Below are 26,972 nucleotides of genomic sequence, written 5' to 3'. Positions count from 1 at the left end.
AATCCTGTGCAAGTGTTTTTGTTTTAATTTGCTCTAGGCATGCCAAATGAAGTCCCAGTGTAGGTACAGGAAGGAAACAGAATATTGAACAGTGCAAGCATGTGAACTTGATTTAGGGAAACCACAAGAAAACCCACAAATGATTGCTTGACAAACATTTTGGCCCTATTCCTAATTCAGGGAAGACACTGTAAGTCAAAACATTTATCTACAGGATTTAAATTTTTTTAGACTGATTTATAGTGAGAATTCTAAATGATGGATTCACTTTCCTTATAAGTCATTTCAAGCTGCTACAAATCTTCTGCCAATTTTTAAAGCATTAAATCCTCATCTGTATTAAGACTACTTATTTTAAAGATGAAAAAAATGTGTAAGCCTTTATTATTATTATTATTATTATTCTAAAATATAACAAAATACCTACTAAAATACTCTGGTGTTTTTTAAATAATATAGCAGATTAAAAGAGAAAACTGCATAGTGAAAGAAAGATTTACAGCAGCACGTAATTCACTAGCTTTCATTGTGTGGTCTGGCACTTTACATGGTGGTAGACACAAACACCTGCCATATTAGCAGGACTGCCAAGCTCCTTATAGATGTTTGCTGCTTATAGTTCTAGCCAACAAGTGTCCTGGACTGGCTTCTGTCCCAGACAAGGTCAGAGCACTCAACCATTAAACAACTTCTAACATGTTCTGATGTTTAATCCTCTACCAAAAAAGAAAAGGAGGAAGAAAAGTGATTTTGAATTTTTATTCATCTGTAGATTCTGAGTTTATCATCGATGAAAGGACCCAATTTAGATTAAAAAGGTATCCAAAGCAGTGCACTGCTGCCTTCCTTAAATGCATGGGTAAAAATACCCAACCTATTGAAAGGCATATATGGGATTATTAGTACATATTTAAACTTTATGGACTAAATTATTATAAACATTACAATATTCATTTAAAGATCAGAACAATTCTAGACAAAAGGAGAGGGGTTACCTCATACTGTACTTTAAGTGCTTGCACACTAGTCTACATTGTTGGTTTGTAGCAACAAGCTCAAGATCAGCCATTTGTGATTCAGGGAATGTCTTTACTATGCAGATACCAAGGATGTTGGTAAGCATGCCAGAACCACAGTCTCCACAGTGTATATAGTCTGCATGTAGTTAATGGGCTAAAATTCTGGCAGATACACCCAGAGAAGTCATCAATGTGAAGCTGGTAGGCAGTCCACAGGCAGAAAGCAGGGCGGAAGGGGTTGAAGGCTGAGTTAATGCCAACGCAGAATTTTTGCACAGTTGTAAGGATACAGCTATAAACACCGTACTACTAACATGACATTTTCAATGCAGTACACACAGAAGTTAGTAGAAGTCATCCTTGTGATAACTTTGGAGGGTGATCTTTGGAGCAACTAGCAAGAAAGTCCAATACCATGGGAAAATGTTATCAGCACTCAGAGCTGTCCCCTTGGCTTCCTTCATCTCCCTAAACAGTGACAATTTCACCCTCACTGCCCCTCCCCTCCTCAACAGCCACCGTTTCCCCAGTAGCTGACCTTACCTTTATGGGACACTGAGAGGACTCTTCTTGCCTATGCTGTCACTATGACCCAAGGACAATCATCTGTCAAACACCATGAGGCATTGCACTCACACAAACACACACAGACTCCAAAGTAAGCCATTCAATTAGCTTAATACTTTAAAGCAATCTTTTTTTTTCTCCTTTTTATCTTCTCTTCTCAAAAAAAAAAAAAGGAATATTATTAAGGTCCTTTTAAAAAGAAATGAATCACTTATTTTTGATGCAGCGTTTGAAGACACTTTAAGCTAATAAACTGTTGAAGCTAGAGAAATGAAAGAAAAATTGCAAGTTACATTTTTATGCATATAAAATGAGGGATATAAATGTTATGGAAGGTAATAAAGAGCAAAAAATTAGAACTGACAGTAACATTTGTATAGATGATGAAGGGATATTTTCTATTGAATGTCAGGATGCTAGTAAGTATCCCTTAGGAAATATAAAATGAAGGTCTCTTTTTCTAACCCGAAATATAAAATTACTATAAATGAGATAGTTGCCAGTGGTTGTGAGTATTACGGAAGGCAACGATATATTAGGCCTCTTAAGATATGTCAGAGCTGTGCATTGCATTGTGGTACTCCAGGTAACTAAGCCTGCTTTAAATATGTGAGTATGTCTCCACAGAATACCTATCGGGATATTAGGTTGGGTCCCAGAGCAATCTAGCTGTGTCAGTATGGTGTTACCTCTGGGCTAATCAGTCCTGGCACAGTGTTGCATTGATGTGATTTTTAAGCTATCTCGGATGGAATTAGTTCAGCTATCTCTGCGCAGCACTACCTTGCAGACTGCTAATACAACCTTAATGTCTGAAAAAACATCTGTTAAAGCAATCAGACTCCTCACTTGACTAACAGGAACATGCTCCGGATCACCTCTTGCTGTGTTATCACTAGGGCAAGACAGAAACAGGTGCTAGCAGAAACCCCTCAACACACTCACACACATTCCCACATTTTCTTGCTAAAAACGGGGAGCCTCCAGGAAAAAAATAATTCAGTGATACCAGCTGACTTGTGCTGCCTGTATTGATTGATAACAGTGTCTGCAAATGGTGATATAGCAGAAACACAGAGTAGCTTCCATAGTGCCATTGTCTTTGTGTTACCAGTGGAGGGTAAATATACCAGAAGCATTAGTGTTACAGTGCTTTCAGGTAACCGCTGTTTTTCTGTGCAGTCCACCTTCTGGGGATTGTCTATGAACTTTAATAAGGCTAAGAAAATCCAATGCTAATCTGTATATACAATTCCAACTTTGATGTAACATCTCTGTTTTGAGTTGAACAGCTTCTACAGAACTACTTTTATTCTTCTTGACCTTTCAGTAATGTTTAAGTGTCTCCATATTTCATGTCATGTTAATTATTTGTCTATTCATATTAATCAGAGCTGTATTGACCTTTGCTCATAGTAATCTCCCACCCTAATTATACTCATGGTTTAATGAATCCTAATTCATAAGTAAACTATAATGACTTGACATTCACGGGCTTCCAAAGGCCTATAATAAAACCAAATTCACTTTAGAAATACATTTTAAATATCTTAGTATAATTATAAAATGCCTATAGAGAGTAACATTGGTAATATTTGTTACTGCTTTGTTCTGTTTGCAGGGTTCCCTCCCTCCTGTCTGGCCCACTTGCAGGACACCACTGTATTTTTCTCTTGGAGGTAAAGAGCTCATGACCTTGTTCGGGGTTACTCCAAGTAGTGCTCTGCCAGAAGGACAAGCTGGCCTTTCTCCATGTGTAAATTAGGTTTCGGCTACCCTTCCAGCTTCCTAGCCTCAGCTGGCTCATTCACCTTAGCCCCAAAAGCATTCTAAAAAAAAAGTCTCCTTTTCATTTTTCAATTTTTTTTTCAAATGTTTTGTTTTCACCAAAAAAACTCCCAAGGATCTTTTTAGAGAAGGACAAGAAAACATGTTTCATCATTTTAAACTGAGCTAATATTTAGCTTTTTCTGTTCTCTGCAGCCAAATATCTGTCCCCTACAAGAAAAGTAGGATTTATATCTTTATATTTAAATCTACTCATTCTGCTATTTCTCTGCTACTAGATCATCTCCCTATCAGCTTCATCATTACAGCATTTTATAATAGAAGTTAATATAAAAGAGGAAAATAATAATTTTATGATAGAAGATAATAATTTTCTATATGTTATTGCAGACTTACTTGTGGCCATATTCTGATTCAACTAAACTTTCTGTGTGGGAGGAAGTGAGTCAACTGTTGACTCTATGTCAGAATTTAGGAGGGATTATCTGTCAGGGAGAAAGAAGAATGTCTGGAATACTACAGTTTATCCTTTGCTTCAGTCTATTGTATTTTTTCAAGCTGGAATACAACCCAGGTTATTTATATCAGTTCAACAAAGAATGAGAACTTCTGTAAAGGTACCAAATGTTCTTTTTAAGTCCAGGGCAACATGACATTAACAAATAAGAAAGGAAAACAAGTATTTTCCTTACCTTTTTAGGATCTGACACATTGTTAATATAAATAGTGTAGACCCCGCTTTTGTTAAAACCAGATTGGTATACATCTGCACAGTCTCTGAAAGGCTTTTCTTCCTCCTTTTTTGCATTCTTAAGTAAAACTGCAAAAGAGAAAAATATGATAACATAAGTTACAACAGCAATCTTAAGCATTTCTATATCAAAGAGACTCACTTTTGCACACTGCATTCCTTTTAAACTTACACAGTAATAACTATACTGTGGTCCTTCCACAGTCAATGCATTTGTTAAATTCTGTTAAAGAACTACTATGAAACTTTCAGACAGATGGCAGAGGAGGCACCAGCAGAAGTCTGTCACAATGCAAATAGCTAAACAGAGCATCCTGTCTACAGAGAGATGAACACAGCAGATTCCTTCTGAGTGCAAAGGTCTGTGGAGCTGCAGGTGTTGTGCCTGACTAAAGCTTTATCTGGGAGGTTGCCAAAGAATGCCCCAGAAGCAGCATGTGGAGGTGGACAAGCATGTTCAGTGCTGTGATCCGAGACAAACTTCACCTGAGACAGCAACACAGAACGCCAGAAGGAGAGAGAGCCTATGCTCTTTCTTCATGAAGTACTGCCTTTTGAGCAGCCCAGGGGCTGAGTTGTTTGATTACCTTTTTTTTTTTTTTTGGCAGAGAATTATTTCATTATGTTGATGTCTGCAATATACAAGTTGCTAGGTACAACTTATTGAAAAAAAAAAAAAAAAAGAAAAATCAGTGCTACTCAAGTCCATCATGTTTAGTCTTTTTATGGCTCAGAGCAGGAAAACAACTAATATTAGAACACCAGTGCAGATCTTGATCCTGCATGTTGCAGACCACATATATAGTCTAGGCTGAGAAATCAGGAGGGCAAGTTGTTTGAGGATCCCGGTCTTGAGCAGCCAGGAGATTCCCTGTAGAAAGAGTAACATCTGAGAGTGTTCCCTTCACTTTCACAAACAAAAGTAGCCTGACCCCACACGATACCGAAAGGATATGACTTCATTCCAACAACACATACTTTAAGCACATCAGTATTCCCATGGAAATCCATCAGTCTACTCAGATTCTTAAAGTTAAACATGTCCTTAAGTGTTGTGCAGGGCTCAGGCCAGCACTTCATTAATCCTACAATAAGGAAACAACATTTAAGTCCTACATACACACTCATTGTCTGGTGAAAGCCACATCTTTTTTTTTTTTATTTTATTATTTTTTGGCTTGAAAATGTGAGTTATACATACAAAAGGGACTACGCCTTATTCACTCTCAATGAAGTGGGCCATACTGCAAATTTGGCGCTTAATGATAATGGTGTGCAAAAGAGCAACAGCCTTGCACAGCATGTGGGACCATCTGGGCCATAAGCTGGTATGCAGCAATGCCAAGGTTTTGCAGCTTGATATACTATCTCACCTTTGAACACTTCAAAGCAAAATATTAGCATGGAAAATTACTGCAAGATGAATTGACATTAATATCATTACACAGATGGGGAAATTGAGGAAGAAAAAGGTTATATGTTTTGCATCAGTAGTTTTGTGAAAGGGCAAAAATGGAAAAACAGTGAGGAATCCATTCTTGAACTGTAAGATTATCCTGCTCTCCAGGTATAGAGACAAACAAAAGACTCTTATTTGTCCCTTTCCATGCATATGATGTGTTTATTGTTTTTATCCAACACCATCAATAAAAACAAAGCCTGGTTCACATACTAATATGTGAACTTTAATTGGAAAATCAACTTCTTTGAGACTTGGCTGTATTTGTAAAAGAAAGGTAGTGCTGGCTACGCAGTATGTGACACTCTTCCCTGTGACATGGCATTGAATGAGGTCCTCAGCAAGGCACACAACAGTGAACTCTTGAAGGTGCCATTTTTTAGATAAGACATAAAACTGAGGCCTTTACAATTTGTGTTAATTAAAGATTTCACAGTACTTTTCTGTAAGCAGATGGCATTAGCATCAGTGGCCGAAGTCCAGCTTGAATAATTACTTGGGGCTGGAGCCAAAGCCTCGAGGAGTTAAAGTAAAGCCTCTCACTGATTTCAGGGGGCTTTAGATTAAATCCATTCTTTCTAGCCTGAATTTCTCTAATACTGTTGTTTCAACTGTAGACATCAGTCTCTCTTGTCTAAAAATGTATTTAGTTGTGCAGGGGCAGAGTCTTAATTTCCTTCAGTCTTAAAGTACTTATATTTTAATATCTGTAATATATCTAGAAAGACAGTGTTACCTCTATTTTACCATTACATACACATTGCAAAACACTTGGAAATAACTACTTAAGAGTCATTTGTGAATACTGAAATTTGAATTTGTTTCCTTTTTAATTGAAAGTTAGACAAAAAAATCATGATTATCTCCCAAAGCTAGTATCATCTGACTTTTAAATCAAGTAAGATTTTAATTTCAGATGAATTAGAATTAGATTTGAAAAATGATTATCTAAGGAGATGGATATCTAGCAAACACACTTAGAAATACAACTTTTTCTTTTCCTTAGAGACTAGGAAAACAAACAAACAAACAAAAACAAAACAAAACAAACAAACAAACAAGCAGCTGTTGTAATCAGAGGAAAGTGACGAGGACAGATAAATGCCCTGTATATGCCCATTTCTTTCTGTCCTCTCAGTATCAGCCAGCTGAAACACCTGACACATTTCACACAGCAGTTGTGGTAATTTCCCAATAACTTTCTTTTGAAGCAGTGGGTTTCATCCAGTGAACCAGTGTAGCCAGGAGAAGATGACTTTCTCTGGGTGCCTGTCATCCCTCCCCTCAAAAGTTGGTGACCCTACTGGAAGGAAAGCTCAGTCCCTTGTGAAGCTGCTGCTGAGCTGTTACAGATTGTAGCACAGTATATTTAGCATGACCAGCACAAAGTTCAGTTTTCCTTAATACATCAGACTGTAATTTGCAAGAACAACCCAAAGTTATCAGAAAATTAATACTCAGGAATGTTACTGGTAATGTTCTTCTGTGGTAGAATATGTTTTTTCTATGGTTTGATATTGTTTTTCTAACTTAATATTCCATACAGTTTCCAAACGAATTCTACCTATCGTTAAAGACTTCTTTTTTTTTTTTTTTTTTTTTTTCTATGACGTTACATAGACCTTGAATCCATTATACATCAAGTGAAGTTCCTGAATGATGCACTGGCTGACATATGGTAAATGTGTAAATAAACATTAAAAGAGTAGTAAGACTAAGTAAGTAGTAAGTAGGAAGCTGCTTTAAAACAAAACATGTAGCCATTAAATGTCTTTGTTCCGCTTAAGCATCTTAATTGACTTTCCAGTTTTCTAATGTTAGTTTAGCTATTTTCAGATACAATGCTTACACCAAAGTCTTATGTATCTGAAGAAAAAAGATAAGTCTATGTCAAGAAAAATAATATCACCATTTTTTAAACCTGAATGCTTAGCAAAAATCTGGAGCCCTGGAGGATTTTTGTTTGTTTGTTTGCCTTTTCTGGATGAAGAAACTGGAGATGAAATAAGTCATGCTCCTTTGAAGCAATGATGCCTATGTTTTCCTGAACATAAGGAGAATTAACAAGAGAAATAAATTTATTTCACTACACATTCAAAAGACTTCTGTTTAATTTTTAGTCCAATAACTTTCTTCCAGGCTACATTACCTGTGTTTCCCTACCTGTTGAATTATTTATTTCAGTTATCAGTCCTTTGGCTCTATTTGCTTTTCTCTAAAGCCCTGGATGATGAATCAAGCCCAGGCAATACAGCAGGTACCACCTGTAAGTGCCCAGAGCTCTGCCAGATGGCTGCTCCCATGTAGGTGCAACAGCCCTGGCAGTGTGGATGCTCTGTGGCCTCACAGAAGGACAGGAACCCAAAATGATGGGGTTTCTGCTAACCCAGGAGCTGTGAACTGCCAGGACTGAGCAGCTTTTTTGGTGCTCTTACTAAATGCGCATTAACTTTCAGTAGGAAGCTGGGGTTGGCACCCGAGGTTGGAGTCTCGTCACTTTTCTTGGAAGGGCTTACTGGAGCTTGCAAGTGAGAGAGAGAGCTGTGACACCCAGCCTCTTTTCCCAAAACAATAGCCAGGGAAATCCCATCACTGGTTGTTAGTTGGGTGTACTTCTGGGTAGAGTGAAACTATTTTTCTGCTATCAAGCATGAAAATAAGTCACCAATTAACTAGTAAGAGCAAATAGCTCCTGAATTATTTAGTAATCTAAAGTAATCCACTAGGAACACAAAATATAAAATATTTATTTTTTTGTTTCATTCTAGCTATATGAAAATTATCTAATCTGGTCTCTACCAGAAAAATATTTCAAAATTAAAATGATTTTTTTTTAATTTCCGATTGTTGTTAAGAAAATGAAGTTGTTATCTCACAACTGTTCAAGTCTGTCAGATATTTAATGAAAGAATAGTGCGGTTTTGTCTGTAAGCAATAAAGAATATCACACTGCAGTTCATTATGTTGACTGAATCAATAAAAACATGCTCATATTTACTAAATTGTTTAAAGACTGAACTGCCATATTTGTGAAATCAGTTGAGTCTTATGTCCTCTAGTGATACTGCCAGTAAATGAAAAGCAGCTGTTGTTTTTTTTCATTATGGTGACTTACTTAGGCAGATATGCAGAGATTTCTGTAGTGTCTTAGTTAATTATTATATGTTAATAATTTTAATGTTTTATTTACATAAATCTAATTTTCTTATAAGAGTCAATAGTCACTATCCATACCAAAAGACACTTAAAAAAATAATAAAGTTCTTGTGCTTTTGAAGCTTAGGAGAAGTCTCTCTCCAACATCTTACTGGCAAATATAACTAATCCAAATTCTAGCTGCTGTATCAGAAGTATCTGAGGTGAAAATTTCTGTCCCCAGATGAAGAGCTTCTAAAAATGAAAAAAGGTGTGTTTGTAAACTGATGTCTTTTTACCTACAGCTGCAGCATTCCAGGTCAGGGTCATTCAAGGACTACAAAATGGCAGTTTCTGTCTGTACCCAGACTACAAACCAAGTTTGCCTTAACCTTGTCATGGTTCCAGACATGTGGTGGGAAATGCTACACTTCTGTAAGATACTCCATATCTCTGACCTCTTTTCCGGACATTTGGGTGCAGCTGCTGTGCACCACCACAGTTCCAGTTACAATGGCAAATAGTGCCTGGCTTGCAAAGCATCAAATCAGGAGCAGTTTGCTAATGATATCAGAAGGATGTCAGTCAAATATCCCCAGTGTGGAAGCCTGGAACATGGCCCACACATGTATATATGTTCCCAGAGTTAACAGCAGGAGCCACAAATAGAGCTGACAGAGAAAGGGTGAAGATTATTTTTGTTTTGAGGAGGAAAAATATGCAGAGTTACAGCTACTCAGTTTTTGCTGACTTACAGCCAGAGGTATAGTGTAGTCTGTTGTTTCAGCGGCCTAGTCTATCATACATCAACCTCTGCTTGAGAACAAACATTAAACTGCAACCTAATCACTGGCAGTGATGTCCAACTATCCTCTGCAACAGACAACCCTGTGATAATACAGTTATGCAGTCTATTGCAAATGTTCCATGCACCAGAGGGAAATGCATGAAACTGGAGGTGCTTAAACTCAGATTTGCTCTTCAGGTGTTGCCTACAAACTAAAATGATAGACAGGTAAGAGCATGCTTGTGTCCCTGTCAAAAAGGATTTGAAAAGTGCATTTTCTGGAGTCTAGTGTATTCAGATACATAACATATACTATGTTTTATTCTCCTAAAACTGTTTCTGGATTGTTAAAGCTGCTGATGTTACCCTATCTAGACAATGTGAAAAATATATATATATTAAAAAACTTACAATCCATTGAAAGGTAAGTTCCTCTTCTCTGAAATTAAAAATACTGCAGTTATTTATATAGATAGTATAGATAGGAGTTTATATTTCTTTTTATGCCTCTAGCTAGCTAAGTAAAAGTTTAAAAGCAAACTTACATGCACAAAGTACCCAATTTTAAATTACTATAGAGCAAGACATACTACAACCATCTGAACCATCTGCTACAAAACTTACTCAAAGGTTTACATTGTACCATATTAATACAAGTCTGAGTATCATCATCATAAAAAAAAAAAAATAAAATAAAATAAATTAATAAGTTTCTTCTGGTTGTCTGGGAGTCCAGCAGTCTTTTCTGACAGGTCATTTTGTGTGCATGCTTGTGTGCACACGTCTGTTTATTGGGGAGTTGGGAGAAAGTTTAGGACTGGAGTTTGGATATATACTTTCCTTCCAGTGAAGTATTCACAATGAAGTATTCATTCATTCACCAAAATGCTTTTTAAAGTAATATTTCTTTGTGAGATTGCTCTGAATCTGGCAAAAAGAGTTGGCCAAAGGAATATTGGAAAAAAGAAAAAAAGTTCATGTTGACACACTGGAATAAAGTATTTCTGTTCTGGGAACTACACTATACAGATTTTCATGACTAAGGGAAGAAAAAAATCACATTCCACTGCTTGAAGCTCTTTCTTTTTAATTTGCGTCTACCCTAAAGCTATTGCTACAAAAGCTATTGCTACAAATTTATAGATTATAAATTTGTGGATTATATATAGTTTATAAAACTATTCTGTCCAGGCTCCTAATAACGGCAGATGAGTTATGAGAGTTGCTGTGCTAGCAATTGTAGCATTGTAATCTACAATTAAACCTACCCATTTAATAAACCTACCCATTTAATAAACCTACCCATTATCCTGTCTCCAGCAAGAGGCCCTAAAAGTCATGGAAGTTCCTCACCAGCCTGCCCCCAAGCCCGGCCAACCCAGCCAGCTCTGTTTCTTTCAGCAGAAGAGAACTCAACAAGGGAGCCCTTGCCCATTGCTCCCATCTGCACAGAGGACATCACTGAGCTCCACCATCTCTTGGATTCTTCCAGGGATCTGTGGATTTTGTTGGGGTGACGTTCATGGTGCCCCTTTCCAGTTCCTTCCCTGAACATTTTTGATCTTTTAACCCCCTGGTCTTCTGTTTTCTTATTGTAATTACCTTTTAATTACCTGCAATACCTATTACATACCCTTACAATTACCTATTTTCTCCTTATTTTCAATTTCCTTTAGGCCTTTCCCTCTCCAGGTTTTGCAAAACCTCCTCAAGGTTTTCCAAGGGCTAGTCTAACACCTGGCCCCAAAAGGAGACTTCAGTAAGAATAGATGACTGGGGAAGAGGATAAAAGCAGGAAAGCATTTCCAGGAATTACAGCATAGGAACTTCCTCTGCCAGGTATAATATCCTTATATTTAATAAACTTCAAATAAATTTTCTTCCATGAATTTTGCCACATATCATTTCTACAACATTTTCCTTCATTCTTCTCACTGCCTGAAGCAGATCTAATATACGTATTGGACTCCATATCCTTCATCATCTTTTTTTTTTCTTTTTTTTTTTTTTGAGACATAGGGTCCAACAATTTAAACAGTATTTGATCACATTATGAAATATACAGTAGTACATTTTTCTTCTGATTTCCTTTCTGTTTCTTTGTAGTAATTTATAAAATACTATTTTCATTTCAACCATTAACAGGCAAGAAGCACATCCTGTGTTTTTCCCTCAAGATTTACTTGGGAGGTTACCTTGAACTTACATGGCTATTTAAGTTGGGAGAAAGCAGAACTCTAGAACTCCTTCCTCAGGCTCACACATCTGCTAAATAATTAGGATGGGAAATGCTGTCCTTAGGGTAAGTTTTCAGAGTTTATGGCAGTATAAGTAAACATCTTCTTTTATGTCTAAGGCAGCATTTAATTATTACCCAAAATCAAAAAGCAGGATCTCATTTAAAGACGTGGTGTTGTTCTTCCTGTGCTGTTGGTTGTAGACTCTCTCCATAGCCATGGAGTGAATCAACTTAGACAAGATCAGGCAGAATGTTTGTTTTTTGTTTGTTTGTTTATTTGTTGTGGTGGAGTGGGAGTTTCCAGAAAATTTGAGGGGGTTGTTTGATTGTGTTCAGAGAATCACAGAATCATCTAGGTTGGAAGAGACCTCCAAGATCACCTAGTCCAACCTCTGACCAAACACTAACAAGTCCTCCACTAAACCATATACTAAGCTCTACATCTAAACGTCTTTTAAAGACCTCCAGGGATGGTGACTCAACCACTTCCCTGGGCAGCCCATTCCAATGCCTAACAACCCTTTCAGTAACGAGCATTGTATTGATTTTATTTTATTTTATTTTATTTTATTTTATTTTATTTTATTTTATTTTATTTTATTTTTAAACAGGCATATAATTCCGTTTGAAAAGCTCAATTAATTTGACTTATCCTGTGATCCTACAATCACTAGATTGGAAGGATAAGTGGAAGGATTTTGTTTCCACGGAGCAATGACAAAAGTAAAAATAGCCTTCTTGCCACCAGTCCCTAGCCCTTCATACGTACCACTTATTGCGTGTGGGAGGCCCAAATGAATGCATGAACCTCTGTTAATACAACAGAGCAAAACTACCAGGCCATGCTGAAATGCATCAAGCAGGGCTAAGTAGATTCTGCCAGCATAGGAACTAGTGCAGTCTCAGATTTGTTAGGAATGCTAAGGTTCATTATATACAAGAATTTCAGATCAACTTCTTAAAGAGGGGAGGCAAAGAGAAAAGGTTTAGCAAATTACTTGCATCACATTAACATTTACAGAAAAGTTTTAGCAGCTAACGGAATATTACATTTCTCTTTTTTCCCGCTCTAAGAGTCTGAAGTAAGAAAGGCAAACAATAGCATAGCAAGAGCACTCAAGCTATCCAAGTACTTATTAAATAAATCACTTAAAGCAGAATTTCCCTCCTGTAGTGCTGCAGGAATTGAGTAGGTCTTGGAAAATGATGTTAACATAGTGAGCTTTCACCCTCTCCAGGGCATAATTATTTACTACCTAATAAATTATCAACAGTTATCAAGTTTGTTTCCCAATAAATCCAGCCTTAGTGACTGGTAACAACAATAATACTTCAATTCACTGTGCATTTGAAAGGCATCGCTTAGGAATACCATAAAGTGGTCCTCATTAGTGAGCTGAAATAGAATGCCTTATGGCCCATTTACAAAGAGATAAAGACACTTAATTATCCAGCTGCAATATAGTTCCTTAATAGTTTCTGCTTGAGACAGCAATTTTGTGAGAAACCAGCCATTCACTGAGAGATGAGAACTAAAGAAGTCTTTCACAAACTGCTACAAGAGAGATTAAGCCACTGGCTTTGTTTAATATCTCTGGTGTCCATATTTCTTTAATTGATTTATATTTTTCCACACAGGCACCCTAATGTGCATTTAGTGTTTCCAGCTGAATCATGGTATTCATACAAAAAAATTTTTCATTAACAAGCCATTTGGTTGACACCAGCAGTGTTGTTGGCTGGTTCACATATGCTGATATCCCCTCTAATATCTTTGGTGTGAGTGAGTAATACAATTTTCATGAAGCAGAGTGAAGGGAGATTTAGGGACTGAGATATATGGTAGGAATGAAAGTAGGTAAGTGATTTCAATATTAGCAATCAAAAACTGAAATGCAAAAATATATACATAAAGTGTTAATTTTTTCAGCAGTAATAAATACTGTTTTCTTGCTGTCACCAACAGCAAGCTAATAGGGATAAAATACAGGAATCCTCAAATCTGTTTTGAAGAGTTCAAGTATTTTCCTGCTGGCAGAAATTTTAAATGATGTACATTTAAATTAACTTATTTAAATATTGTATCTCTGTTAAACCACAGTCTGACTTGATTGTAACTAATACACTTTGCAGTATCCTATTATACAGCGTAACTTGAAAATAAAGTTATGTTTGCCTGAACGAGATATAAAAAATAAAATAAAATAAAACATTATGATTTTGAATTAATATAATTGTTTCTTCAGTTTTAGAAAACAGCAATTATAAAATTAAATTGTCCCAATGTAGATATTGATCATATACATAGCAGAACTACTCTTTTCTCTCTTTAAAGCGAATAGAGAGAAAAAGGAACTTTGAGATGCAATTCACCTCATCCTAAGACAACTTATTTGAAAAAAAGGTCCTTTGCTGACTCTAGAGGAAGTCTAGATCAGGTTTCTACATCTACACTGTCAATGTTAGGTGAGCCAGGCAAAACTGATTCCCCAAAACTATTAAGCTTTCTGGGCATTTGAAAAATGTGTATGAGCATAGAAAATCTCCAAGGAGAACAAGAAGTCTATAGCACATGAAAAAAAAAAAAAAAGCACTGCTGATGTGTATGTTAAACTGAACACCTACACAACTGTAAAAAGGCAACCCAGCCTCCAACTGCAGCACTGCAGTGCTTTCTATCATGTACTCATCTAGATTCAGCTACAGAAAGGTTAAGGGGGACACCTTTTCCATGCCACTAAGTGCAAAATTAAGATTCAGGATTTTTCCCCAGATTTCACAATACAGATAGAGGCAATTCAAAAAGTGGAATGCATCTATAATAGTGACAAGAGCTTTGTGAATTATGGGCAGATTTTTTTTATTTTTATTTTTATTTAATTTTTATAACAATCTTCTGCTACTTTTAGAGTAGAATAGAACAGTTCAGTTAGAAAGGATCTTCAGAGATCATGTAGTCCAACTGCCTGATCACTTCAGGGCTAACCAAAAGTTAAATCATATCAATGAGGGCATCTCCAAAAGCTTTTTGAACACTGACAGGCATGGGGCATCAACCACCACATTAGGAAGCCTGTCCCAGTGTTCGACCACCCTCACAGTAAAGAATTTTTTCCTTACTTCCAGTCTGAACCTCCCCTAGTGCAGCTTTGTGCTGTTCCCGTGCATCCTGTCATCAGTTACCAAGTAAAAGAGTCTGGCACCTTCCTCTCCACTTCCCCTCCTCAGCAAGTTGTAGAGGCTAAAGGTATTTCTGCTACTCCTTTAAGATGTCTTTAAAACATACTATCACTTGCCCACAGAATATCTAAAGCAGGAGTAAGTAGAGGGAAACTGAGCAGATGGATATTTCTGTATTCTTGGACAAACATATTGTCAACCTTAGCTGTGCTAAGATTGTGCTTAGCTGTGCTACCTGATTTGTCACCTTTGAGCAGCAATGTAGGGCTTAACGACAAAATTAGGTAACTGTGTTCAGATTCATGTGTAGCTGCTCCAAATTTGACAAGCCTGTTTAACTGTGTTTTTAATACATAAAGTCATAGAATCATACAATGGTTTGGGTTGGAAGGGACCTTTAAGATCATCTAGTTCCAACCCCCCTGCCATGGGCAGGGACACCTCCCACTAGACCAGTTTGCTCAAAGCCCCATCCAACCTGGCCTTCAACACTTCCAGGGATGGTGCATTCACAGCTCTTCACTGGGCAACCTGTGCCTGTGCCTATTTCTTTCCTATATCTAATCTAAATCTACCTTCTTTTAGTTTAAAGCCATTCCCCCTCATCCTGCCATTCCACTCCCCGACAAAGAGTCCCTCCCCACCTTTCCTGTAGGCCCCCTGCAGGAAAGGTACTGGAAGGCCATTATAAGGTCTCCCCAGAGCCTTCTCTTCTCCAGGCTGAATAACCCCAATGCCCTCAGCCCATAGGAGAGATGCTCAAGCCCTCTCATCATCCTTGTGGCCCTCCTCTGGACTCGTTCTAATACTTCCATGTCCTCCTTGTGCTGGGGGCCCCAGAGCTGAACACAGCACTCCAGGTGGGGTCTCATGAGAGCAGAATAAAGGGGGAGAATTTTCTCCCTCACTCTGCTTCTGTTGATGCAGCCCAAGATACGATTGGCTTTCTGGGCTGCAAATACATTCTTAATCAGTATTAAGAAAAAATAAAAAGATTCAAAATTCACAGTGTCATATTTTTTCTTATAGCAATGCAGTATGTTATAATACACTGGTAATACAAAATTTAAACTATAAAGAAAAAATGTCTGGCACTCTATTCATGCATTTTTTTTTCTTATAGCTATGTTTCAGCACACTCCTGATCCACCTCAGATCTATAGCTTGCAGACAAAATTTGTCAGAAACTTTATGAATTTAGTATAAAATTTATTTTGTTTGCTTCCATGCTTCAAAAGAAAAATAATGTAGTGACTAATATGCCATATGCAAGGTTCCTGCCTTGTGAGTTATGCTACATCATGATGAAAAACAAACAACAACAACAACAAACTAACAATGTTAAGGATGAGGTACAAAAAGGAGACAAGTGCTTAAGGGATGAAAAGAGATTGCTAGAGAAATGGTTACCTCAGAATATATCTCAAATGAATACCAGGATTATTTTCTCTGTGCACATAAAACAAAGAACAGTATTATACAACTTTACTTTTCTACATTACCATCTAATGTGTTAAATAGTCTAGTTATTGTACTCCAATATATAACTTAATCAATATAATACAGAAAATTTGCTTTGCTGAACACAATTCAAATATTAAGACTTAAAATATTCTTTCAGAACACCTGAATCTGTAATTCTATCTTGGGATTCTGACTAGGATTTTTTTTTTTTTCTCTCTCCCTCTGTTTTTAAAATACTGGCTTGTATTATATAAAATGTCTTTGAAGTCTTGCTAATGAAGTAGACCAGCATCTCTGCTGGGGTAATTTTCCTAATGTCAATGGAGTTTCCCCTGTGTCTGTAACCTGCAGGTCATTTCTTTGATGTTCTCATTCTATTCTCACTCTGTTCATTTCAGCATAAATTTTAACATCATAACAACCATATTTTAAGAAATGGAATAGACTACTTACAGTATAATGTTTTGAGTAAATTAATTGCTATGTCTTTTTAAAGTATGTATTCTATGAATACATTTTTGGACATACTTCTATTCATACGTAGAATTTTCTAAAATATGAAAGCTACCCATAACCCAGGAGATTTGAACCTTTTAAGAAATGTCAGACTCACTAACAAAGTTATTTACTTCATGAACTGAACAGGCACTTCTGGGGAGGTAAATTCCTAGCATATATGTGTATTATTTTGAGAATTAAGCTTAGCTTCTTGTCTGCATTCAGGAGGAAGCTAATGCTTCATTTCTCTCCTACTAGGAGGTCACAAAACCAGACATTCATTACAAAACTTTCTGTATTGTTCCATTAGTCTGCTGAAGTATACAAGTTTAGACCAAACGTTTTAACAAGGTACGTTATTATGCACTCTGACAGACAATATAAAACAAACCGTGAAAAGGACAGTAAGTGTATGGTTAAATATATTTCCCCATTGAAATTTTAAATTCCCTTATGCTGTGGGTAGGAACACTGAGGCAGCTCTCTTAAGTTATGCAAATGAATATTAACACAGTAGACATTCTATATCAAGTTTCTTCTACTGGAAAAAAAAAATAAAAATATTTGAAAATAGATGTGACTTTGGCCTTAGCACATTTTGTGACCCGTGGCTTTAAACATAATTTCCCACTGGACCAATGTAATTTCTGAATTATTTAGTTTGCACTTGTGTATGCTTCTTTGATGATGATATCTATTGCTTAAAACAATCTGTAGTCCATTCCTTGAAATTTTTTGAGTCATATTTTTATGACTGCCTATGTAGCACTACATACACTTTTCACAAATAATTTTTCTGATGTGGAAGCTTAGAAAGTCTGTCATGTACTATTTACTGTGTTAGAAGTTTATTATTTGATGATGACAGCAATGTGCTGAAGTCTATAGAAATTTTATTTTTCATATTTTGAAGTACTTATAATACTAGTTAATAGTGAGGGAGTGAATCACTTTTATTGGAGTTCTTAAAATTCTAGAAATTTACACGCAATCCCAAACATAATATTTTCATCCAGAGAACTTCACAATCTCAGAATGAATAGAAACAAGAAGGCTATTGATGAGCAAATATTACCTGGTTTTCCATTCAGGTTCACAAGACCAAAATGGTTTATGCATCTTCAGACAAATAATCCTCAAAGCAGTATGAGGAATGAACAGTTTTAAGAAAATAATCACAAAAATTTTGATGACTTTTGAATAGAATAGCAAGGGCCTTTATACTACTCTTGTTATCTTCTATAGCAAAAGAACTTCTACAACCTTGGAGGTCTACATTATCTCTGTGGTGATTAATTAAGCCTTCAACTCAACATTTCTATTTCTTTATTCTTCTTTTGTGGAGAAGTAAATGTTTCAGGCATTTGTCTATACTTGAATTTGCAGATTGCTTAATTTCTAAAAAGTTACTTAATTTTTTTAACATACCAAAAAATTGTTTCAATGGGAAGGCTAGTGTCTGAAAGCACAGCTTTTTTAATAAATTCTATTTTAGAAATTTATTGACAGCCTGCCAAGATTGTTGTCCCTGCCTAAAATGTACATAAACAATGTCACATATCTGTTTAGCCATAGACACATGGAAAAATGGAGACAAGTGAGTCCCCATGGTATACTGCATATGTTTGACACTCTGTAGGCTTTGTGACTTATAAGAGTTTCTATTTTTATGGATTACATGCAACTGAAATCCTAGAATCACTCACAATAGAAGAGAGGTGGGTGGTATTTTGGAAATTGAACTCTCCAAAAAATCGTGTTTGACAGGTGGCCCCCATCTCAAAATCAGTCTGTACCAAAACTGACACTGAAAGTAGGATCTGGATTTTGTCTTTTGGTCCATCTATATTTTTAAATTTTATCCTCTGTGTCTTTTACTTAGTTTATTATTATTATTATTTTTCTGTCTTCCTCATTTGCCTTTATGTACTTCAGAAAGCCTCCTAACATTTATGTAGCCATGTTTGTAGTACCAAAGTAGATTATACTGTAGGGTTGTCATCCAGTAGTAGGAACTATGTTATCTCAGCTTCTCAGAGTTTAAAACTAAATTAAAGCAGTTTCTGGTCAGCCCTGTATCTCCACACTGGTCAGCTAAATTCATCACGGACTTCTAGCAGGTAGAATTCTAAAAGTGTCTGAACTTATTTAAATTAGTCTAAAAATAGATCTTCTGATACAATGACATCATTACTGGAATAAATTTATATCACATTTTGTAATCAAAAAACAATGATTATCACCAGCTTGATTTCAAAAGTCATTCAGCTCTATCATTATTTAATAATAATAATTAAAAAGAAAATCAGTTTCACGTATTGGGAAAGTCTGAATACTGTGACTTATGCAAAGGAGAACATAATTTTGTTGTCTGTGACTTTTATCTTGGGTGAGATTTTTAGGTTTCTTGATACTGATAATAGTTTTTAAAGTAAGTACACATACAAGTAAAATATACAGACCTCCACTTTTATGGTTGAAAATCCAACAAAGGTACTTAAAGGCATTCTTAAAATACTGCTGGGTTTAGCTACATTTTACAGTTCCTCTCAGCTCCTGTTTTCATCCTTCATAAGTTACTCATCTTTGACAATCTGGCCTTTTAGACTTGATGCCTTGCTTAGGTCACACTTCCTTTCAAACATAAATGTCACCAGTTAAAAACCTGAAGTTTTTAAGGCTTTAACAAAAGCCCACCTTTCACGAGTTCTGCTTTTTAATAATTCAAAAATGTTTGTCAGTCACAATGATATCTAGCAACCAATACTTTACACAATTATTATCTTTTATCAATGGAAAATCTCTCTCTGTGTTATTGGCTGTCCCTCTTTTCTCTAGCATTAGTTATTTTGTATGTTTACATAACAGCATCCTACATACCTTCTTTCTCATCCAATAGTTCTGTTTTTTACAGCTCTCTCTCCTCATAAGGAAATTGTTCCAGGTCTCTAATTATTTCCATTATCCTATTCTTTTCTGGACCATTTCCATTTCTGCTATATCCCTTATGAAATTAGATGACCAATATATAACGCAATATAAGACAAAAGTGGTGTCACTGATTTATGTATCACATTTTGCTATTCTCTATCTCCCAATAAATACCGATCCTTACAGAATATTTTATGTGTTGAACATTAGTACACACTTAAAGACTTGTGCAAGATTAAACTTCATATTTTTTTCTAAGAATTCAGAGTAGCTTCAGTTGTATTTCCCACGCAGAGTCTTCCATTCTCAATACATACTTGCATACACTGAAGCTGGTAGTAATTTTTATTATAATGCTTTATTATTTTGCCTTCATTGTTGTAGTCTTGTATTCCAAGATAATATTATTTAAACTTAGGCTGCCTGACCTCTTCTTCAGCTGTGGATGGACTTGCCAAAAATATTGGTTAGCTTGACTTACGTAGGAAGTGGAAACTTTTCTGCAATTATTTCTCCTTAAATTTTATCATAAAAGTATCCAAGGAAAATTCTGACCATGATAATTCAAAAAATATAATGGAGTCCAAAATCAAGGCTTATATTTAGGCAAATAAAATTATATCTAGGCATTTACCTGTGCTGAGTATTTTCACTTCCACTGTTCCTCAGAAATAAAAACACTAATGAAAATTCAGGTTTTCAATCACCTGAATTTGGAGCCAGAAACCCAGTTTTAAACATCCACTTCTGAAATCCTAATTCAAAATCTTTATAAGAAGCAGCTGAGGAAACTAAGTTTAGGAAAAAAATGTTTATTTTTATTTTTATTTTTTATTTTTATTTTTATTTATTTTTATTTTTTTCCTTTGAATCAAATTCAAAATGATTGGAAAATCTTTTTCTAGCCTTAAAAAGAACTCGCACTATATCTCTGTATGAAAATAATATATCTTTCATACTGATATTAATTTTAAAATACTCCTGAGCTCTATTAGAACACCCTGAACAAAACGTTGCCAGGTTTCTTTGCCAAAAGACCGCAAAACATAATAAAGGATTTGCATTGCATCACTATGTTTCTCTTCTGATATGAGAACAGCCTACTACGAAGGATGTTATTTACTTCAGAATGCTGGGGAACTGTATAATAGAATAAGCAGAAGGGAACATTTAGAATCAGGACATCAGGAGAAAAAAAAAAAAAGGAAAAAAAATGTAGTCTATCAACATGGGTCCAAACATGAAACACTTCCAAAGGAAGGAGATGTAATCCTCGTCACTGGAACTCTTCAGATTTAAGCCACACAAGTTGCATGGGAATATACAGTAGACAGCAAACCCACACTGCCTTTAGCTGAATACTGTGAATGATAAAATATGTTCTGACTTTCAAACCAAATAATGAATAACAATGCAGGTGAAAAGTATTATTATATTTTTAATTTTTTAAAATCATTAATAGCACTTAGAGCTCTAGAATTACAATGAGCAAATGTGCTTCATGGAGTGCTATGCAAGGTTTTACATAGACCTCTTTCATCCACACTCACTGAATGACTGGCAGAACTTATATGTCTATGGTTTCTCTCCATGTTTATTCTGTACCCTCTGTTAGAAGGGTTTTGATGACCTCTTCTCAGATGCATCTCAGTTTTTTTTTCCTTGACTTTCTTTTCTATTTTTAATCCTCTACATGGCATATCAGGCATAGCAGTTAATCCCCTTTTACTTGTTAATCTTAGCCTTTCCTCTTATATTCTCCCTTACACCTCTTCTTCTCTCTATTCTATTTAACTTTGCCCTGTTATTTTTTTTTTGTAGTTACTGAACTGTTGTTTTATGTTTGCTTGTTTGTTTTGTGTTTTTTTTTTTCATTGTCCCATTTCCATCCCTCACAGTGATCTCCATTCATCACTTATCCCTTTCTGCCATTTCCTTTAGACAGTCCTGATGAAAGGAACGTCTTTCCTGAGACAAATGAGAAATGTCTTTTTCATTTGAAAACTAAAATCCCACCTGGATTTATTTCTCAGTGTCTATAAGAAATGTGTTTACTAACAAAGGGAGACTTGAGGAGAATTGTCCTAGATGATTTGTCAACCCATTCTTTCAGAAGATGTTATTTCTCTCTTATGTGTTTTTAGTGTGCCTTACATACTCAGAAACAAACAAACAAAATCACGCAGGCAGAAGGAAGAAATATGATCCCTTATTTTAAATAAAAACTAATTCAATAGAAGACATTTATTTTTTGAATGGCTACAGCATCATACATGCCTGCATCTGAGTTCACCAACTTCAAAACACTTATACATGTATAGAATTTTAGGTTACTTTCCTTCATTTAGCACTCTTTTCTCTCCAGTGACTGTAAAGGAAGTTTAGAGTAAATTAGATATAAAAACCTATAAAGTTAACACCCACAGTTGGTCAGATTACTCCCACCAGGAGACAGATGCTCAGAGGAACAAATCACTATTGCTAATGTGAAGCCAATGCAACTGTGGCTAACATCAGCTAAGGCCATGGTATAGTAACTCAATGATATTAAATTTAGAAAAACAAATACGAATGTTATCAAAAGGGTTGGCCTCAGCACTGTCTGAATCTTATTTGATTTGTGGATTCTCATCAGATTTGTGGATTCTCAGTTATAATCATAGAATCATAGAAGTATTTTGGTTGCAGAAGACCCATACGATGATCAAGGCTAGCCATCATATAACACTACCAAGCCCACCAATAAAAAAATGTGCCTAAGCGCCACATCCACATGTCTCTTAAGTACCTCCATGTCCTTTCCTTTTTGGAATAAGCTCATTTAGTTCTACCATTCCAAAAATATGGCCCTTCAGAAGAAATTTCCTAGTACCCATAATGCTTTATAATTCAGCTTTCTTACCTCCTTCCTTGGAACAGAGGGTGATTAGCGTATGAACTGTATCCATCAATTCAAGCTGCTGCTTCTGCAGGACACTGTTATTGGTTGTTGCCTTGTTCAACTGTTTCTCTAGTTCCTGGATTATGTAGCTTTGTCGAGTGACCAAATTTTGTAGATTCTCTTTTTCCTCCTTCAAAGTATCCAGCTCCTCTTTATGCCTTTCCTCCATTTCTAAAATTTTGTGCTCAAGTAAACTAAAATGAAATAAAACAATCAGTCGATATTATTTCATGCCAACATATTTATTAATACAGAAAACAATGATACTTTATTTTCACCATAGAACTCAGTACATAAATTATTTATTCTAAAAGTGTCACTTCTACTAATTCAGCCCATTGACTTTCTCCATCAAGCAGCCAAATATTACTGATCTCTAAGGGTCCTACTTAAGATGTTTTCATACACTAGTACTTAGAACAATGTGCATGGAGTTGTTATACTCATCCAAGTGCATAAGCATATGACACATGTATATATAAGTTCATGTAGAAAAGCCAAAAGTGGGCAAAGGAAGGAGAAGAGCAGGGCATTGAAGAGGACATCAATGGTATTATGGATGGGTCAATAACGAAAGAGAGAAATAAAAATGGGTAAACTAAGGAACACTGTGAAGGGCCTTACAACTGAATGGAAGAAAGTGAGTGTTAGGAACTATGGAGTGCCATCAAACCCACAATAAAATTACCATTTGATGTGCTGTGTGAAACTGGGAAATGATGGTATACCATGTGAGTGGGATCTGTTTTCACATTTCATAGATAAAATCTGTCAACCTTGAACAAGAAGTTTTTTCAGGCCAGTGCTTTGACACTGTTGTGGTGAATTGGGTTTACATGGCAAGGTTTTGATAGCCAGGGGACTGTAGGGGTGGCCTCTGTGGGCCGAGCCCAGCAGCTGCCCCATGTCAGAGCAGAGCCAGCTGCAGCCAGCTCCAAAAGGGACCTGCTGCTGGCCAGAGCTGAGCCAGTGAGCAATGCTGGTTGGGCCTCTGGGAGAGCAGATTTAAGAAAGGGGGAAAACAAAAAAACAAACAAACAAACAAACAAACAAAGCCTGCTGTGGAACATCAGCTGGGAGAGTGAGGAGTGAGAAGCAGCCCTGCAGACCCCAAGGTCAGTGCAGAAGGAGGGCAGGAGGTGCTCCAGGCACGCAGCAGCAGTTCCCCTGCGGCCTGTGGAGAGGCCCCAGGTGGAGCAGGCTGTCCCCCTGTAGCCCACGGGTCCCACATGGAGCAGATCTCCACGCTGCAGCCCATGGAGGAGCCCCCGGTGGAGCAGGTGGATGTGGCCTGGAGGAGGCTGCGGCCCATGGAGAGCCCCCGCAGGAGCAGGCCCCGGGCCGGAGCTGCAGCCCGTGGAGAGGAGCCCACGAAGGAGCAGGGGTCTGGGGGGAGCTGCCGCCCGTGGGGGACCCGTGCTGGAGCAGTTTGCTCCTGGGGGATGGACCCCGTGGTACGGAGCCGTGTGGGAGCAGTTCTTGAAGAGCTGCTGCCTGTGGGCAGCCCCCGCAGGCTCAGTTCGGGCAGGACGGCATCCCGTGGGAGGGACCCCACGGGGAGCAGGGGCAGAGAGGGACTGTGAGGGAGGGGCAGAGGCAAAGTGCTATAGACTGACCTCACCTCCTATTCCCCTGCTCAGGGGGGCAGGAGATAGAAGAGTGTGGATGCGGAGGTGTTTTTAATTCGATTTTAGTTTCTCACTGCTCTACTCAGTTCTCAATAGGTAATAAATTACATTAATCTCCCTTACACTGAGTCGGTTTTGCCCATGATGGTAACTCCTGAGTGATCTCTCTGTCCTTATCTCAACCCACAAGCTTTTTTCATCCTATTTTCTTCTGAGGAGGGGGAGTGAAAGAACGGCATAGTGTTGCTTAGCTGTCCATCAATATTAAACAACCACAGGTGGGAGCTTAGCAGAAAGATTTTATTAATATTAGATAAAGAAATAAATTCATCCCCTCTTCTACTTTCTTCTTTCAGTAATTCTACTGTATGTGCCAAAAGAGGTGTTTCTCATGCCCATAAACCAACTGGTGATTACAAACTTCCCAACAAACCGCTTCCTGTCCAAGTCAGTCTTAGATTTTATTTATTTGCACTCTCCCCCACCTTTGTTTTTACTTCTGGATAATAGATCAGTGGCAAAATGCCTGCATAATTTCAGGTCATTTAACCTAACTGAAGAATGTAATAAAATCCATATGGAGTTGTTTCTACTAGATATCACAAAACCTTAATATGAGCTGTTACAAAAGATAACAATGTAAAGATTAAATTCAGGCCCTGGATTTGCTGTACAAGCTAGAGTAATATAAAACTTTTTTCTTTCCTTTTTTTTTTTTTAATTAAGGATACTAAACAGCAAATCTCTCTCTGAAATGTTATAAATGTGGGACTTACATTACTTACATAGATACTGAAGAAAATATACTTTGCAAGATCAACATACCTAGTTCTGTGAAAATCACAAGTATCTGAGAAAGAGGGAAGAAAAAATGAAAGGATGGGAATGGAAAACACTTTTTCTTGGGGTCAGCTTCATTCCCAAATGCAAGAGGAAACGTGGTATTTCATTCTAAAAGGTTCATTAATTAGTAACAAAAGCATAACAAGATTCAGTGAGTTGGAATTTGATGATAGAATGTTTCAATATAAAACAAAGTCTAGATATTAAAACCAAAGGTAATAAATTACTTTAACACCTTATCAGACCTGTGGCTAATTTTTGCATCGCTTGAACTCTAACATTAAACACAATGCCTTTATACTCTGGATTTTTTTTTTTTTTTTTTTTTTTTTTGGTGTGTGTGTGTAAGTCTTTGAGCTTTGTAAGACTAATTAGTGCAGTTAGCAGGAATGGATGAAAATGTTCTGATGGAATTGTTTTTAGTCATAAAAAATTGTTCAACAAAATAAAAAGTTCTATGTTAATTTTATCAGTTCAGCATTTTTATGCTGAAATATTTTATTTATCAGCATTTTCATGGAAAGTATTTTTTTTCTGATACACTGTAAGTTATACTAATGAACTTTGAATAGGAACAAGATGGCCCCTGGACACAGTCTGTGATAGAATGGGTGCTAGATGTGGCCACAGCATGGTGTAACATCCTACTTACTATGACAACGTTACCCATCTAGTGGACAAAGGGAAAGCAGTGGATGTGAGCTTTCTGGACTTCAGTAAAGCTTTTGATACTAGTATCTCTCACAGTATCCTTCTGGACAAAATCTCCAGCATACAGCTAGACATGTACACAGTATGATGGGTGAGCAACTGAATGGCAGGGCTCAAAGAGTTATAGTAAATGGGGTGGCGGGGTAATAGTAAATCAGGCTGGTGACCATGCACTAATGGTGTTCCCCAGGGCTCAATTTTAGGACCAGTTCTCTTCAAAGTTTTTATCAATGACCTGGATACAGGAGTTGAGTGTAAACTAAGTTCGTAAATTACACTAACTTAGGTGGAGCCATTGAGTCTCTTGAGGAGAGAGAAGCCTTACAGAGAGATCTTGATAGATTAGAGCACTAGACAACTACCAACCATATTAAATTTATCAAGAACAAGTGCTGGATTCTGCACCTGGGATGCTGTAATCTTGGATGTCTGTACAGACTGGAGGACAAGTGGCTGTGGTGGGATCTGAGAGTTTTGGCTGATGGTAGGCTCAATATGAGTCAACAATGAGCTCTGGCATCCAAAAGGGACAACAGTATTAAGTGCATCAAGCACAATATAGCTAACCAGTCAAAAGAAGTGACTGCCCCACTACACTCAATGTTGGTTTAGCCTCACCTAAAACACTGTGTGCAGTGTGGGGCTCCACAATATAAGAAGAATATAAAACTATTAGAATGTGTCCAAAGGAGGGCACCAAAGACAGTGAAAGGTCTAGAAGGCATGATCAATTTGCATGTCCAAATCTAAATTATTTCCATATCTGAATGATTTAATGTATAAGACTGTCTGACAGCCACAATATGCACATTGTGTTATTTGTTTCCCACCGTAGCCTTCTTAAGACCACAGTAAGTGAACCTGTGGTGATGACAGCCTTATTTGTAGCAACACTGGCCATGTCAAGTAAGAAGGAAGAAGCTGACAATGTTTAGAGCTTCCCTGTTTGGCGTCTACAGAGACAGACAGCAAGCAGATGTTTTACAGCTTTAGCAATAATACATCCTAATATTTATGAGTGGTGTGTCAAC

The 26,972-nt window shown here is 36.9% G+C and overlaps 1 protein-coding gene across 4 annotated transcripts in view; it reads right to left on the bottom strand.

The window, feature by feature from the left end:
• The window catches only part of ANGPT1 (angiopoietin 1), a 184,369-nt gene that overhangs the window by 60,338 nt on the left and 97,059 nt on the right, over window positions 1–26,972 (bottom strand). For all 4 annotated transcript variants that reach the window (XM_083826437.1, XM_083826438.1, XM_083826436.1 and 1 more), the window contains 2 exons: window positions 22,721–22,953; window positions 4,067–4,194 (listed from right to left, as the gene is read on the bottom strand). In XM_083826437.1, coding sequence (XP_083682563.1) covers window positions 4,067–4,194; window positions 22,721–22,953 — 361 coding nt within the window. The remainder of the gene's footprint in view (window positions 1–4,066; window positions 4,195–22,720; window positions 22,954–26,972) is intronic.

The sequence above is a fragment of the Anser anser genome (genome assembly GCF_964211835.1).
Source record: "Anser anser genome assembly, chromosome: 2".
Taxonomy (NCBI): domain Eukaryota; kingdom Metazoa; phylum Chordata; class Aves; order Anseriformes; family Anatidae; genus Anser; species Anser anser.
This window is presented reverse-complemented; position numbering and strand designations above follow the sequence as displayed.